The following is a 17,015-nucleotide window of genomic DNA, read 5'->3' on the forward strand; positions in this document are numbered from 1 at the left end:
CCATTTTTGTGCTCTTTCCTTTTCCCAATAAGCCCCCTGGACCCTTTTTGTGGGATGGCTGTCTCCATGCTGTCCTCAATTAATCCACTTGTTTCCTATGAAGATGGCATTTCTCCTGTCTCACTGTGAAGCACACACAGGTGAAGCTCAAGTTCAACATTAAAGCTTAAATCATTGCTTAACCAATGTATTTTCTTCTCTAATTGTCTGTTTAAACATTTGATTGCATTTCTTTGTCTTTTGTGGTAACTTCATCTCATGATACGAACCTCGAGTTAAAATAATACTTCGACTTATAAAATAAACTCACAAGCTTCAATTTCATTCTTCTGTGTTCCAGCCCTGCCCAGCAGGGGGCAGCAGTGGCCCAGAATAAAACTGGGGCGGAACCATTGTGTCCATGCGGTGTTTCCTCCGGAGGTTTTTAAAGCACGTGCAGTGCTCAGAGCGCTGTAGCGTTTGTGCCGTTTGCCGATTATTGATCATTGATCAGGTTTGTTCCGGTCGGGCGGCACCGTGATGCTGTGCGGCTGGTCTCTGTTGGGTCCGCTGCAGTGGATCCGTTATGTCCACAAACAGGTGAGGGTGAAGGCGGGAAAAGATGAAGAGCTCTGCGGCTGGCTGCTCACCGTGGACCCGGTGTCCGCCAGGTGAGTGATGATCCGCTCAGGTGAAACACATGAGGCAGATAGCTGAGGACACCTGCTCAGGTGAGGAAAGAGCTCCGGGGGACTTTTGTCTGTGTTGGTAAGGTGTTTGCACCTGTGCAGGTGTTTCTGTTGACACTCGAATCCGTTAATAAGAAAACGAAAGAGTGAAGCACAGAACAGGTCAAAAAATAAAATAAAAACGAGTCTCAAGTTGAATAAGTCTGAGATTTTAAAGTCTGTGGTTCTGTTCATCACGTTTGTCGAGAAGAAAAATGAATCAAACCAACACACAGTAAAACAACGTTAACTGAAATATGTCTGATATAAATACATCTAATCAATAAACTGATGTTTGTAATATTCAGTAATTAGCAACTCCACCTGTAAAAGTACTGCGGTAAAAAGTATAATAATAAGTACCAGAGCAGCTTTTATTCTGAAAGTATATGGAACATTTATTGTGAAGGTTCCTGTTGTTTTCCTATATATATTTGTATATTTCCTGTCGAGTATTTGAACAAAGTTACAAGGACGTTTATCTGGTCTGACCCAGCCTGTTGTTTGTTGTACCCCCTGCAGTCTGGTTCTGATGGATTTCAGGGAGGAAGGGACTTTGATGCAGGTGGTGATGGGCCATGCTGTGGAGGAGGTCCAGGTCCTGCAAGAGGCTGATAAAGAGACTGCAGACCGCCTTCGGAGCTCATTTCTCCCCCTCCGGACCTGCAGTCTGGATCCTGACGAGTTGAGGAGGCGAAGGGGGATCATCCAAAACTGGCTGGAGCAGAACAGGATACCTGTGGTAGAAGAGGCGGATGAGCTGAGGGTGGCAGGTGTCCTGACCATCAGGGCACCTTATGGACCTGAAGACTGCTGCAGCTCCAACCAGATCATCCTGGACCGCATCCAGAGACTGATCCAGAATCAACCACCACCACATGCAGAGACGGATCCAGAACATAGACCGATCCTTTCCAACTCTACAGTTTGACTCTTTGTGCATGACCTCATTGCTGTAAAAATGTGAGCCCTTCTGGTTTCTGGTTCAGTTCTGATACGGGATTCAATTTTTGTGAAATTCTGATCCGATTGTAAACTTATCAATACTGTCATCCATGATTAAATGTGGAGTTACTCAGAGAAACCAAATTAAGTTATTGTTCAGTCATTGTTGTAAAAACTGATGATATGAGATTATCTGACAGAGACCCGGTCTCAGACCCACAGGTAGGAAGAGGGTGTCATGACAACCAAGAGGGAAGACATGGCAAATGCAAGGAAGTTGGTCCCACCCAAAAAGATTCAACTACTGCAGTTTAGCAGCATCCTGTCTCAAAGTGATGCTGAAAAACTAGAGCAGCACCAGGAGACAGTGGAGAGGAAAATCTCCCTTTAGAGGAAGAAACCTCCAGCAGAACCAGACTCAGGGTGGGCGGCCAACTGCCTTGACCGGTTGGGGTGAGTGGAAAGAGGAGAGAGAAAAGAACAGCAGGCAATAAGACAACAACAAGCGGCAAAAACCCTGGACAGGTTGGTAGGACCAGTAACTGGACTCTGGAGATATACAGGTCCAAGGAGGAGGATACCTGCAGAGGAGAACAGAGAGAGGGAGACAGAGAGGAGAAAACACAACTACAGGAGCGAGAAGACACAAAGTTAATGACATGAAATGGTAGAATTTGAATGGATAGAGGAGAAAGGAGAGAGGAGAGGAGCTCAGTTTATCAGTAGAGGTCCCCCAGTAGACTAACCTATAGCAGCAGAACTAAGAGATGGTTCAGAGTCACCTGATCCATCTCTAACTATAAGCTTCATAAAAAAGGAAAGTTTTAAGTCTAGTCTTAAATGTAGAGAGGGTGTCTGCCTCCAGAACCTGAACTGGGAGCTGGTTTCACAGGAGAGGGACTTGATAGCTAAAGGCTCTGCCTCCCATTCTACATCTGGAAACTCTAGGAACCACAAGTAAACCACCCTGAGAACGGAGAGTTCTGCTTGGAAGATATGGAGCTATGAGTTCTTTGAGATAAGATGGAGCCTGATTATTAAAGGATTTATAAGTGAGGAGAAGAATTTTAAATTCAATTCTGGATCTGGACAGACATACACATCCTGCTGCAGTCAGGTTTCACTAAGACAGAAGTCTATTTGATAGTCAATTATCAAATCATCACAGGGATTTAGACGAGAGAGATCAGTCCACATCACCAGACACTGTCTTTATGAGGTTTTAGGGGGGTGACAGCTCTAAGGAAACCTACAGTAGATACTAGGACCCTAGACCCTCGACCCTCAAACGCGAGTCATCCTATTTGATTTTCCACTGGGCAGATATGGTGGCTACTACACAGGACCAGCTCCATTGAGTTTCCAAGTGGTTCCCAAACCCAATCCTCGGGAATGCCTGCCCCACCCACTGCTCATCACCTGCATCAGGTATGTTTAGTCAATGAGTGTGAAGTATGGAAGGTAAATCAGGGGGTAGCGAGGATACTGGAAAACAAGCAGGACGAGGTGGGACTGACAAAGAGTAATGTAAAAAACACTGAAGACTACCGATTGGTCGTACAGGATACAGGAACAGGATTCTTGTCTACTGTTCCTGCATCTGCAGATTCACTGCACTTCAGGTTTCATGCAGGATTGCTATGACCAGGTTATGTTTGCAGTGGAAAATAAAGGTTGTGATCCTAAAAGCAAAGCAAGTAGAGACAGCACGATGCAGGGTAAAAAACTAATTAGCCTATCATAACCTACAAGAGAACTGCAAAGCCTCAGTAGACCAGCAGTAGCTAAAATGAAGACAGTGAAGCGGTTTTTCATCACAGTCCAGCTCAGTGGTAGAAACCTGTTTATTCCCTTGTTTTTTTTTTTTGAAGAATCACCACATTTGTTTATATCTTTGTTAACAATCAACAGGTTCAACAGAACCACGACAGTACCTCTGTAGTTCTGGTCCAGTACCTGAAAGCTCCTGACACACCTCAGATCCAGAATCCACTTCAGTCTGAGGACTACATTACTCACAATCTGTTTAACAGGAGGTCCAGTCAGATGTGATCAGTCCTCCACAATCAGGGAGTCGGTTTCTCAGAATAAGAGCACAGGATCTGTATTTTTTTTGGATCAAATCCGAACGTCATGATTGGTCGATTGTGTTTTTTATTCCATTGTTTGTTCTGATCCAATCAGCTGTAGTGTTAGCTTGTGTAGTTCTGCCTTCACCACAGGCTGTACAATCATTTGCACCCTTCCCACTCCAGGAAGTCCAGGTTGTCCAATCAGAGAGCAGGGGGCATGTCCAGAAGGGGGGCATGGCTCACAGACTCCCTCTTATAGGTCTTAGGGGGAAGTTTGGGGACACCATGTCGAGGAGGTATAGGGGGGCCATCTAGGGGGAGGAGTGGGAGAGGTGGGGAGGGGAGAGGCATCTTCCTAGAAGTGGGCGTGGGGCTGGGCGTGAAGGGGGCTGGAGGAGGGAGGGGAGGTGAGGAGGAGGTAGGGGCAGAGCTGATGGGAGGAGGAGAAGTGATGTTGGAGGGGAAAAATGCCTGAGGCAGCAGGTCACACCGGGGGCGACCTTGAGGAGGCGGTAGGAGGTGCAGAGGAGAGCTAAGGGGCTCCCGAGGAGGCAGGGAGGGGGGGCTGTCAGGAGGAGAAGATGATGACAACGACGACGAGTAGCGAGGGGGGAGCAGCTTACAGGTGGGTTGACGAGGGGGCACTGCAGGGGGGCTTTCCAACTTTGACATCATCTGAGGGGGGCAGAGAGATACAGTCAGGAGACGACACAATGCAGATAGATCTGATCAGAGACCAGGATCTGGATCAGCCTGTTTCTGGTTTACCCCTTTTCAGCAAACACAAACACAAAAGAACTGTGTGAATACTGGTTTGCTTTTCCACAACGACGGTCACCACCTAAACACTACGGGTTGTGTTGCTGGTCGAGCTGCTCGTTGTGATCACTACGTTCAAATACGTTTGATTTGTTTTGAATGTTAGCCTTTCTTAGCTTTAGCCATTAGCTAGCCTGTTAGCATAAACTAAATTTTATAAACTCTGCAGTTAAACCAATCAAATTAAAGACAAAATCTTTTTTATCAAAAAGATTAATTCAATTTAACAAAGCTTTAGTGGATCTTGTTGGTCACGCTTGTCTAGCCGGCAGCCCCTGACCCAATCTTATCCCAGCAAAGTTTTCCTGAGTGAGAGCTGGTTCTTTGGCTGTCAGAACTGGTTCAAAATTTAACACTAGCTCCGAACCAGCCCTGGAACTTGGTTGGTAGAAAAGGGGTATTTCTGTCCAGTCTTTGGTACTGGTCAGAATAAAGCAGCAGCTTCTCACACTGATGGAAAACCTGCGAAAACAAGTAGGTAGGTACCTTGGAGGGGGAGGATTCAGCAGGCGCTGACTCTGGTCGTCTGCGAGGAGGAACAGGAGGAGGAACAGGAGCATCCTCTAAACCCCGACTTAAACTCACCATGGACGACACGGAGGACGACCCTGAGGGAGGACACAAAGACTCTGTTAGACCAAAACCCAAGTTACTTCTATCTTTGTGAGAACACTGCTTCCAATATCCTCAGCCCCACGCGAACTTTCCCCATCAATTGTCTAATGTCTAACCCTAACCCCACAGCAAAACTACTTTTAAGAAGTTGAACCCTCAACGTGTGAGGACCAGGAAACGTTTCAAACTACTCTGGTTTAAAACTCAGCACACACAGTCACAACAGGATCACAGCATTAACATTAGACATTGACACACCAATGACAGAAAACTGTATGATGTGTCTAATACAGCTGTGCAGTCTGATCAGGCGGGTTACTCTGAGGTGTTCCTAATATTCTGACCTGCTCATGTTTGTAAGAACAGTCGTTCAGAACAACTGCTGAATTTACACGTCTGTGACATCCTATTAAAGTAACCACACAATCCAGGATCATCCCGCATCCTGCAGCTGTCTCCATGGAAACCGAGCATTGCCATGGAGATGGCTGCTATGGAAACATCGTATCAGGATATGAGTTTGGTGTGACACACAGATGGACTGATCAGCTCTGTCTGATCACTGATCAGACCTGATCCTGATCCTAGATCAGGTCTCTGACAAAAACACATGACTGCATCTCTGGGGTGACAGGCACAGGTGATTCAGACAGGTGAGTGTGGGTTGATGTACATGTACAGAGAGTCAGAAGGGTCATACTAACGTGGACCGTGAGGCAGAGACACCACAGCAAAGATGCTATCGCAGGCTGTGAAGTGAAGAGGAGAAACACTGTGAGAGGAGGAGGAAGACTGGGAGGAGGAGGAGGAGGGGAAAGACAGAGCGGAGGAGGAGGGGAAAGACAGAGCGGAGGAGGAGGGGAAAGACAGAGCGGAGGAGAAAGACAGAGAGGAGGAGGAGAAAGACAGAGAGGAGGAGGAGAATGACTGAGAGGAGGAGGAGAATGAACAGAGAGGAGGAGGAGGAGAAAGACTGAGAGGAAGAGAAGAGAGACCAGAGAGGAGGAGGAGAAAGACTGAGAGGAGGAGGGCAGCACTCTGTGTCCTATGTTTGTCCCAACATGTCAAAGAAAACACAGACTGATGCAGCAGCTCTTACTGGAGTGGAACGGGCTGCTGGGGCCCTGTGGCGAGTCGAACACGCTGCCTACATCAGTGGAGCTGGAGGCGGCAGAAGCAGGGGGCGGAGTCAGAGGAGTGCGTGGAGAGTTGGGGGCAGAGACGGCCCCCCCTTCAGTCTCGCTGTCTGGGATGCGGCTGTAGCTGATCTTCCTGGGCTCATTCTGGAGCGGTGTCGGGTGACGCATGGTACCGGGCCTCGCCGAGGTGGGACGGATCCCCGGGGACTTCAAAGGACAGGTGTACTTCTTCGCCTGAAAGGAAAAAAGGGATGGAGGCAGTTTTTAGACCCAGTCACAGAGAAACAAAACCTGCTAACTTTAGCTTTAGCTTTAAGACATCAGAATCACCAGAAACTCTTTAGACCAGAACCACAGAGATCTTGGAAAAAACAGGAAGCAGCAGGGTCGAACTTACTTTCACACAGCTAGCAGTGCTAAAACTAGATCAGGACAACTCAGCAGAGGACACGAAATTACACATGTTCATTTCTTTATGGAAAATGAAACCATCCTAAATTTTGCATGTGGCATGTAAGTTGTGTGACCCTTTTTTCTGAGGTAGGGGATACCTGGAGAAAGGTACAGAGAGGAGGAAGAACAGGAGACACATAGAAGTTAATGACGATGAAATGATGGCGGAGGAGATAAGAGGAGCTCAGTGTGTCTGTGGAGGTCCCCAGCAGACTAATCTAATCTAAAAGCACTGAAGCAGTGAGGCCAGTTCCTTTATTTTGAGCTGTAGAACATTTTGGTTTGACATCAAAAGATAAATATGAGACAAATTTCAACATTCTAGCTTGACTTTCCAGTAGTTTACATCTAGAGGTGGGGACTGTGGCTGAGTTGGTAGGGCAGTCGTCTACAATAATAATAATAATAATAATAATAGATACTTGTAATTCTTTGTGGATAGACTGCCCCATTGAGGCGCCAAGGGTTTCGACGTTCAGTGTCTGGTCCAGGGACACTTCGACATGCAGTCTGTCAAAGAATTTAGTATCTAGCATCTATTATAAAAGCACAACTTAGAAGATAGCACATTTTGTCTAACTACCTCACGGCACAAATAGATAAACTGTATAATGATAATGCTTGTGAGCGGGGCAGACATTTGAAGTGTTTAAAAGGCGCATGGACCGTGCCTACAACATGTTCTTACTTGACGGTCACCTGCCATGATATCCGGATACTTACAGGTAAAGTCCCAGCATGCACACATGACAATGGTACCAGTAATGATATACTTTACTGATCTTTACTTGCTTTGGGAAAATTGTAGGTCAGCTGCAAGACACGTTGGCTCTACTACTGGGCTTTGGTGTCTTATTTAATTTTGTGTGTCGGCAGAACTTTCTTCCAGCAGCTTCTGCTTTATGTCCCTGAATCAACTCTAGATGGGCAGTAATGTTCTTTTTGGAGTGTAGCGGCTAACAATATCACTGTTGTTCAGTTTTCTCCTGATGATGACTCATGAACACTGATAGTATCCACTGTCAGAGAGGCCTTTAGTTTTCTAGACATTACTGTGAGGTTCCCCCCCTGGTCATTAAGTATCTTATATGTTTAACTGTGTTGCCTTTATTTAGTTTTAGGACTCGTGAAAATCAGATCATATTTTAGGTCAGGTTTATGTAGAAATAGAGAAAACACTAAAGGTTTATTTTGGTTTGTTCCTGCTGAAAGATGCTGTTATTATGGAGATGTTGTTACTGCGGCAATACTTACAAATCGAGGTAGCGATCGGGCGTTTCGAGGTTCGATCTCCAGCGATTTGTTGAACAGATGATCTGCAAAGTCCTTCTCTGACATGTCCTCCATTGGATTCAGGTTCTCGAAGAACTTCTAACAAAAATACAGAGAAGAAGGTGTGAGCTGCTGCACCTGGTAAGTGAGGAAGAAGGGATCTTATTGTCAGACTTACCCTAATGTCGTTCTCTACCCTTAGACAGTACGGTTGGTTCTGGTACTGCTGGATCTCTCCAGTGATCTCTGCCACTTTCCTTCTCTTACTGAAGTTGATCAGATCTTTGCCATGTCTGCGCAGGAAGTCTGGGTTTCCCTCCTCTGTCTTCAGGATGTTGGTCAGGTAGATACCTGTTTGACAAGTGACATGTTTATCCCTTTAATTAATGACAGTTGACTAGTTTTACCATATGTTATGTTTAATCCTTTATAAACAGGTGACAATGTTGGATCATACCAAAGAAGGGAACACAGGGGGGGTTGATGGACCGCAGTTTGGCTAAATACTTCTTGTAGTGATCTTCACTCAGTTCATGAGCTTCTTCAAGGATTTTTCGCTGTCGACTCTGAATTTGCTTGAAAACAAAAATATTTAAAAGTAAAATTATTTTAGGAAATATAACAATTGCACATTTAAAAAATAAGGATTAGGGTTAGTGCTTCAAAAGGTGAGCACCGTCTGTGCTTTGTGCTCTGCTGCAGCTGTTTGGACCGATCCTAAGCAGGAATTGGGAGAGAGACTTCGCAATATGTAATTTTGAGCATAAACTCTAAACGGACCACTCAGGGACCGATTTCTACAAAACCAGAAAAATCATTTGGTGAAATTGCTTGTGCGGGCGACCGGTTCGGCAGTTTTTTAAGTTTTAGATATTTATTTTTTTGTCATGTTCCTGCTACTCTTTTGGGGTGACTGACTTTTCAAGTTAACATTCCAAGTGCAGTCTCTTCACAATAAAATGGACGAAACAAGCCAGCGTTAAGTACATGCACAAATACACTGCCTCTATCATTGCATTCACAGAAACATGGTTGAATAAGAACGATGAGGATAGAACACTGAACATCGATGGTTTTGCCACCCAACTTGGCTGGATACGAATAGTAACCTCACAGGAAAACAACTTTGCGGTGGTATGTGTCTGTACGTAAACAAAAATTGGTGCTCTGCAGCCATCGTGAGAGAGCAGACATTGGAGCTTCTGGCTGTCTCCCTTCACCCCTCCCCAGAGAATTTCCACAGCTTTTTCTCTTTTGGGTTTACATACGCTACCCCTCAAAAGTTTGGGATCACTTGGAAATTTCTTTATTTTCCAAAGACAAACACATTTTCTTGCAATTCACAAACAATTCAAATTAATCAGATTATTTTTAAAGAATGATCTAAATTTTTGCAGAGAGACCTGTTATTAGCCATTGTCAGTCCTCTGCATCAATCTCCTGGTATGGCTACTAATTCAAGTTAATCATTTGTTAAGGCTAATTGATTACAAGAAAACCCCTTTGCAATTGTGTTGCTCAGCTAAGTACAGGTGTACTAATGGAGCAAAAAGGGAGCATGGCATTCTTTAGGTTGGTTTAGTATCTGAACATCAGCAGTTGTTTGTTTACAGGTCCCAATAGATCCCAATAGGCAGAAGGAAAGAACTTTCATTAGAGACCTGTCAGTCTATTGTTGTCCTTAGAAAGGAAGGCTTCTCAATGCAAGAAATTGAAAGGAAACCTAAAATTTCTTATCGTGCTAGTAACTACTCCCTTCAGAGAGAAGAAAAAGCAGTGGGAGGTGTGATCCACAACTGTGTAGGAAGACAAATATCTGACAGTGTGTAGTATAAGACAAAGACGCCTCACAGGTCCTCACCTGGCAGCTTCACTAAATAGTATACGTACTTTATTTTATTTTATTATTACGTATAACATATTATATATGTTTAGTCGTTGTAGATTCTTGTAAAATGTTTATTACTTTTGTATTTTTGCACATTTTAAACACCCTTTCATTCTTTTTGCAGATTACTGTTTTTTTTTTTGCACTGACCTGCTGTAACAATCGAATTTCCCCAATGTGGGATCAATAAAGAATATCTTATCTTATCTTAAACACCAGAGTCAGCATCAACAGTGGAGAGGAGACTTCAGGATGCTGGACTTCATGGTAGAATTGCCAAGAAGAAGCCGTATTTCAGACTCACAAAAAAACAAAAAAAAAACAAAAGACTAAGATGGGCAAAAGAGACTGGACACTGGAAGACTGGAAGAAGGTGTTGTCTACATATCAGTCCAAGTTTGTAAAGTTTTTAGATATATATGTGTTGTTCTAATTTAGTGCTAGCATGTGACTTCTAATTGCCTCTCGGGGTAAAATAAAGTTTATTGAATTTAATTGAATGGAATTGGAAAGAAAAAAAGGACTGTCTGACATACATGTAACATACATGCATCATAGAGTCATATAAATGACCAAAAAGTGGATTTTGAATAATATGGGCTCTTTAAACAGAAACATTAAAATCTTTAAACACAACAACATTCAAAGAAAAGGTGATGCAACACAGTGGTCAAAGTGACTCTTTTTTTCCAGTGTGCTGCATCAAACTCCAAATTTGCTGCTGTTAACAAAATATTATGAAGTTGTTTGGTAAAAATCAGACAAAGTTGTGTGAATTAACAGTCGAAACCACACTGTTGAGTTGTTGTGATCTGTATACAGTTATATTTTGTAAGGTTTAAACCTTACATTGTAAAAGTGCCTTGAGATGACTTTTGTTGTGATTTGATGCTATATAAATGAAATTGAACTGAATTGAATTTGTTACCTCAAAGGTGTGGTCCAGTCTGTAAACCGGTGATGAGTTCATGGCACTGACAACCTCCAGAACTCCATTAAAGTTGTTGAGGTCTTGGAAAACCTGCAGGATCTCGATGATGCGCGAAACAACAGCAACTCTCTCTTCTAGGTTCTCTGTTTCTACAATACACCTGCAGGGTGAAAACACACCTCAGTTCTGCGACTCCACAGGTAATTCCAACTCCTTTTAATATCTGAGGAAGGTGAAGCTAACGGGTGGAGTGACACAGGAAGTCAAAAACCACTTAATAATGATGGAGGTGTAGTTACAGGTGAAACTAGATCTGTGATGTAGATGGTGTGAAGTAGTTGGAGATATGATGTCCTGAATAACAGGGTGGTCAGGGGTGTAGGTAAAGGTAAATTCTTAAATAAATTTTGTTTAATTTGGAAAAACTATTTTGTGAAGACCCAAATTTGTTGGATGTGGTGATGTTGAGTGAGGTCTTACTTTTCAAACCACAAGGTGAGGTTGGTGGTGTGTCGGATCATCCTCAGCAGGTTGGGGGAGTGAATCTCTTTGTCCTCTTTGGTCCAGACACTGCCGACCAGCTCCGATGGCTGCACTGCCCTGCAGGTGGAGAGATAGACGTGAGACTGGAATCGCAGAGGTGAGACAGTTTAGATGTGCTTAACTGATGTGCTACCTGTAGAAGTCTGACTCAAGCAGGGTTAGTTGGCGGGCGATCTCAATGGGGTGCAGCGTCATGAGGTCAAACTGCTCTGTGTTTCCTGGTTTACAGATGTGCCACTCGATTGGAGGAGGAGAGTTCTGGAAAGTGATGCTGTGACTGGGCATGCTCACCTGCATCTGCTTCTTCCTCTGGATGATCTTTGTGATAGACTCCACCCACTTCCTCATTGCCTTACCTGAAACACATGACACCATCTACCTGTAATCATTCAACAACTATTAGCTGTTATAAACATTTCACCTGAAACACCTGGCATTCAGACAAGTACGACAACTAAAGGACATTCTGCCAGGTACGACAACTGGCCATATTTTCCAAGCAGAACACTTCTTTCTCAAAGAACAGCTCTACTAGTTTCCAGATGTAGAATGGGAGGCAGAGCCTTTAGTATTAAGCCCCTCTCCTGTGGAAACAGCTCCCAGTTCAGGTTCTGGAGGCAGACACCCTCTCTATATTTAAGACTAGACTTAAAACTTTCCTTTTTTATAAAGATTATAGTTAGAGATGGATCAGGTGACTCTGAACCATCTCTTAGTTCTGCTGCTATAGGTTAGTCTGCTGGGGGACCTCCACTGATACACTGAGCTCCTCTCCTCTCTCCTTTCTCCTCTATCCATTCAAATTCTACCATTTCATGTCATTAACTTTGTGTCTTCCCTCTCCTGTAGTTGTGTTTCCTCCTCTCTGTCTCCCTCTCTCTGTTCTCCTCTGCAGGTATCCTCCTCCTTGGAGCTGTTTATCTCCAGAGTCTAAACCTTAAACACTGTAAAGTGCCTTGAAATTACTTCTGTTGTGATTTGGAGCTTAAGTAGCAAGAAAAAGTGTGTGAACTTTTTGGAATTTCATGTTTTCTGCATTAATTTGTCATCAAATGTCTGATCATTATCTATCAAGATTATTAACAAATAAAATGTGTCTAAAATAATAACACAAAACAAATTCTTGTGTCTTTATTGAGAACAACCATAAAAAACTAGTATAATGCTAGTATGTGAAGTCAGATGTTAGCATACCTGGAACTGGCTAACATCTGTGTGCAAAAGTCTACAGTACGTAAAAACATGAACAAGCAGGGTGTTGTGGCAGGACACCATAAAGGAAGTTGCAGCAGCAGGTTTGCCAAAGAGCACATTGACACTTCACAGCAGTATTGGCAAAATGTTTTGTGGACTGATGAAACTAAGATTGAACACAGCTCTACATCTGGCATAAAAAGGTCACAGCATATCATCATGAAAACATTATCCCAACTGTAAAGTATGGAGGAGGAAACATCATCATTTGGGCCTGCTTTGCATCAGGGCCTGGCCAGCTTGCATTTATTGGGAAGGGAAATTAATTCCCAAGTGTATCAAAAAATTCTTCAACATTCAACTCTTGACACTGTATAAAAATGAAGAATTAAATATTAATTATACATTAATTATAAAATGAAACAAATTGACAGACGTTTAGACATACCTCTGACTGAGGCAATAAACTCCTCCAGTTGTCTCAGCAAGTGAGGGTCTCTCTCAAAGTCATAGAAGTGATGTTCTACCCAGTGACGACACACATTCAATACTCTGCAAGAGGAGAAAGAGGTGGTTACACATGAAGATTACAACTGAAAGTTTACATCAATCACAATGGGACTGTTTATGTTTAACTATAACACAACTAACCCTAAAGTACAGGTCTAAGGAAAGTCAAAGATCAAACATCATCAGGAAATGACAGGTATATTAAATTGCTGACTACTTCAACTAACTTAACTAGCTGTGTTAACTCAGAACTCTAGAAGGAGGAGTTAAACCTGGAGATTAAAGGTGGTTAATTTTCCTGCATATGGGAAAAATGCTGACCTCACTCACTGGGGGCAACTAGGGGTTCAGTATCTTGCCCAAGGACACTTTGGCATGTGACGTGGCAGCCGGGAAACAAACCACCAATCCTGTGATTGGCAGTCAACTGCTCTACCTATTGAGCCACAGCCACCCCAATAACACTAGAACACACCTGAACTTTGCCACTGCTAGGAAAATTCACATTTGGCACTGTTTAGGCCCTAAACAGTGCCAAATGTGAATTTTCCTAGCTGTGGCAATTCCATTTGGCAATTTCCAAAATGGAACTGCACATCAACATGAACATGAACATGAACATCAACATTATCCCAGTGGTGAACTTCAGTTCAGTGAGCATCATAAATAGGGCTTTACGGTCTCTGGACCTGGAACGCCTACCATCATGGAGGAAAAAAATTCCTAAGTTTACCATAATCTATTTCACTGAGTTCTTCATGTTCAATAAAGACAAGAAAACATACAATTGTTCATGTCATTAGGTTCTCAGATGTCATCTTCCCACTGCACTTAAAATAAAACCAACAGAGCTGAATAAACCTTTAGATTCTACATCCTGAATCACACTGAGCTCAGGGTTAAGGCTTAGATTGTGAGCCCCCCTGCTCACTAAGCTGCAAAATCTGAACCTGTCCACCAGGTGTCCCTCTCTACCTGAGCTGGACTGGTTGAACAAACTCTTTGCGGAAGCGTTTCAATTCAGCGCTGAGCGGCTGCTCTCCTCCTTCCATCTGGTCGACGTCACTTGGCCTCGGCTCTGGAATCTCAAACCTGAAACACCAACAATGACCTCAAATTAGCTAAGAGACTCATTACTTGCTGATAAACCAGTCTAAGACAAAGCAGGACATAAGTGTGTATGAAAAACAACCAAATCCTCCTCACTAGATATCAAATATGTTCACAGTTTAATTTACCAACAGTTGTATCTTAAATTCAACTACTGTCTTTAATCATGATTTTATCTCAATTGTTGTAATAATTTAAATGACAGGACAAAACATTAAGTCATTACCTGGATTTAAAATCATTAAATATTTGGTCTTGTCTCTTTCACTTTGAATTTTTTTTAGACAAAAATGGTTATGAATCCTGAGGTTAAGCTTTCATAGATCCACAGAATATCCCAGATTCCAGAAAAGATTTGTCATCCTCACAAGGTTCCCCTAAAGGAACAAATAATGATCACTTGTACCTGTAATGTTTATTTTAACTATTTTGTTAATAGGAGAGCTAGATGTCTGTTATCATGAGTTACTTCAGTCTTTCCACAAGGTTCACATTTGTTCATGTGCAGATTAACCTGGACTGTTGTTCCTAAAAAATAAAACTGACAACTAAATGATGTAATGAATTAACTGTTATCTGAGGAGAATCATCAGTCAGACACAGATAAAACCATCTGAGAAAGAGTTCTGATTAGCCATCATGATGATATAAGTCAGATGAGCTCACCTCTCCATGAGCAGGTCCAGCAGCTCCTGAGGTTTACAGAAAGATCGGTAAGTGGTCAGAAATGTTCGGACAAAATTTGGATCTGGAAGAGAGAGCAACAGATCAGAGACAGAAGTCAGATCCACATAATAATCAACACAGAATGGGGTTAGCACAGAGAGTGGTCTTAGAATATTACCCAGAATCTTCAACAGTAACAGCTGAGCCGAAGAAATAGATTTTGTCCAAAAATAAAAATTGCTTCTTTCAAAATAAGAGATAAGGACATAAATTTGGCTGATCCTGTGGTGGACCAGATTACCACAAGACTGAAAACAAATACAGCTCTCGGGGACCTGCTCAATAAAGTTTATATTAATTTAACCCTAAGCTGTTATACCTGTGGACAGATCAAGAAATAATGCGACAGAAAATCATGGTTGTGACATCGGCCCTCACCTGCATACATGTGGAAGGTTAGTCTCTCGATCAGTTTCAGTACCGTCCCAGCTTTGATGATTGGGATCCCAGACTTGGACTGGACATTCTCTTCAAATACAACATTCTCCTCAGAGTCCGGCTCCGAGAACCTGTACACCTCCGCTCCCGGCAGCCTCATCTGCTCCTCCTTCTCCTCCTGCAGCATGGCAGAGTCCAGCATGCGCTCCAGAGTGCTGCGGTACTGTAGTGAGATCAACGCTGCCATCCACCCGTTCTTTTCCTCAGCAGATTTAGCGGCAAACACTACGCTGTTCCCATCCTTCAGGATAATCTCAAAGGCATGCCGGTATTCACCCTCCTTGTCATCCTTGTCGTTGATCTGAACTTTTCGCATGAAGAACTTCTCTTTCAGACGGTACTCTGCAGTGGAGCCAGCACCAGGCAGGCGCGGCGGGCCGTGGTTGGACTTGCAGCAGATCATCAAGCCGTCAAACAGGAAGATATGGCGCTCGTGTTTGGCGCCTACACGAGTCAGCGTGCCCTCCATGATGAACTCATTGCAGCACTGGCCAATGTCCTTTCCCTCCCATCCGTCAATGTTCTTCTGGATCTCGTTCATCTTCTTGATGGCCAGGTGCTTCCCCTTCATCTGCTGGCTGTAGAACCGACACGCCGACTCGCTGCACACAGCAGAAGGAGAGGGAGAGTTAGTGAGTCTTACAGGATCTGAATCTAATGGGATCTGGGTTGCAGTCTGATTTCAGTAAAGAGAGGTGTTTCACAAGTGTTTCACAGACACTCACAGTAAAGGATGAATTATTTAAACAGAGAAACTTATCAGCTGCTGGACCAGAGGAAACTCAAAAACTCAATCAGCAGCAACACATCTGAACCTTTGTTGGATTTTGCCTGTCAGACAACAAACGTGGAGTTGACAGGAGCCTGCAGACATTACACTCAGGGGTGTGCACGATTCATTTTCAGATTAAGAGTAATTGATACTGATCAGGAAGTATCAGGTGATTTCAGAGTTAGTGCAGTAATTACACAGTAATTCTAATGTTCTGTTAGTGAAACTAATGATGAATCCAACCCAAAGTCCTTTAACCTGCAGAGATTGCAGAGATTTTGTTTTATTATTATTATTATTATTTTGAAACCATATTTGAGGGGTCACAGAGGACTTATCTACCAACTGTTCCACAGCCGCCCTATGAAGGCTAGAGTGGACCTAGAGTGTGAATTCTTTGTTTACAGTCAAAAAACATGAGGAAGAGTCTGCACCTGCAGCAGGTGAAATGGTCCTTTAATTCCTTTAACCATGCGACAGCTCGGTGAGTTCTGACTGGACGATGAGTTTGGTACAAACCAGTGGAACCACTGTGACACTGCCCTCCAACAGCAAGTGAGGTCACAGCAGGAGGACCTCCAAACTGTCACATAAACACAACGACATCATCATCAATATGACATCATCGTGCACACCTGCAGATCACCTAAGTAACATTTGAGTGGTGTTTGAAGCAGTAAAGGGAACTTTGATTGGCATAAACCCCTAACACCTCTAACCAGGTTGGATGATCCACATCAGGGCCACCAACACAAACTGAGGGATCTGCTCACATTTAGCAGATCTTCAAATGAACAAAACAGTGCAGCAATGCAGTATTTCTCTCACGGTGTGGCCATGAAGAGGTAACCGAAAACACCTCTCTATAGAGGTGTTTTGTC

The 17,015-nt window shown here is 43.4% G+C and overlaps 2 protein-coding genes across 2 annotated transcripts in view; one reads left to right on the forward strand and one right to left on the reverse strand.

Moving 5' to 3' along the window:
• Nucleotides 1–421: 421 nt before the first annotated feature.
• gemin6 (gem (nuclear organelle) associated protein 6) lies at nucleotides 422–2,004 on the forward strand. Its single transcript, XM_026360137.1, has 2 exons — nucleotides 422–650; nucleotides 1,230–2,004. Exons 1-2 carry the CDS (start codon nucleotides 520–522, stop codon nucleotides 1,636–1,638), a joined length of 540 nt encoding a protein of 179 aa, XP_026215922.1. The 5' UTR covers nucleotides 422–519; the 3' UTR covers nucleotides 1,639–2,004.
• Nucleotides 2,005–3,459: 1,455 nt separating this feature from the next.
• The window catches only part of LOC113161286 (son of sevenless homolog 1), a 26,404-nt gene continuing 12,848 nt past the window's right edge, over nucleotides 3,460–17,015 (reverse strand). The window contains exons 10-22 of the mRNA XM_026358782.1: nucleotides 15,303–15,964; nucleotides 14,865–14,946; nucleotides 14,064–14,180; nucleotides 13,027–13,130; nucleotides 11,518–11,740; nucleotides 11,322–11,441; nucleotides 10,839–11,001; nucleotides 8,480–8,597; nucleotides 8,201–8,373; nucleotides 8,005–8,121; nucleotides 6,258–6,531; nucleotides 5,030–5,151; nucleotides 3,460–4,399 (exon numbers count right to left, since the gene is read on the reverse strand). Of these exons, the coding sequence (XP_026214567.1) occupies nucleotides 3,926–4,399; nucleotides 5,030–5,151; nucleotides 6,258–6,531; nucleotides 8,005–8,121; nucleotides 8,201–8,373; nucleotides 8,480–8,597; nucleotides 10,839–11,001; nucleotides 11,322–11,441; nucleotides 11,518–11,740; nucleotides 13,027–13,130; nucleotides 14,064–14,180; nucleotides 14,865–14,946; nucleotides 15,303–15,964 (2,749 nt within the window). The 3' untranslated portion in view covers nucleotides 3,460–3,925. The remainder of the gene's footprint in view (nucleotides 4,400–5,029; nucleotides 5,152–6,257; nucleotides 6,532–8,004; nucleotides 8,122–8,200; nucleotides 8,374–8,479; nucleotides 8,598–10,838; nucleotides 11,002–11,321; nucleotides 11,442–11,517; nucleotides 11,741–13,026; nucleotides 13,131–14,063; nucleotides 14,181–14,864; nucleotides 14,947–15,302; nucleotides 15,965–17,015) is intronic.

This window comes from Anabas testudineus, chromosome 1 (genome assembly GCF_900324465.2).
Source record: "Anabas testudineus chromosome 1, fAnaTes1.2, whole genome shotgun sequence".
Classification (NCBI taxonomy): domain Eukaryota; kingdom Metazoa; phylum Chordata; class Actinopteri; order Anabantiformes; family Anabantidae; genus Anabas; species Anabas testudineus.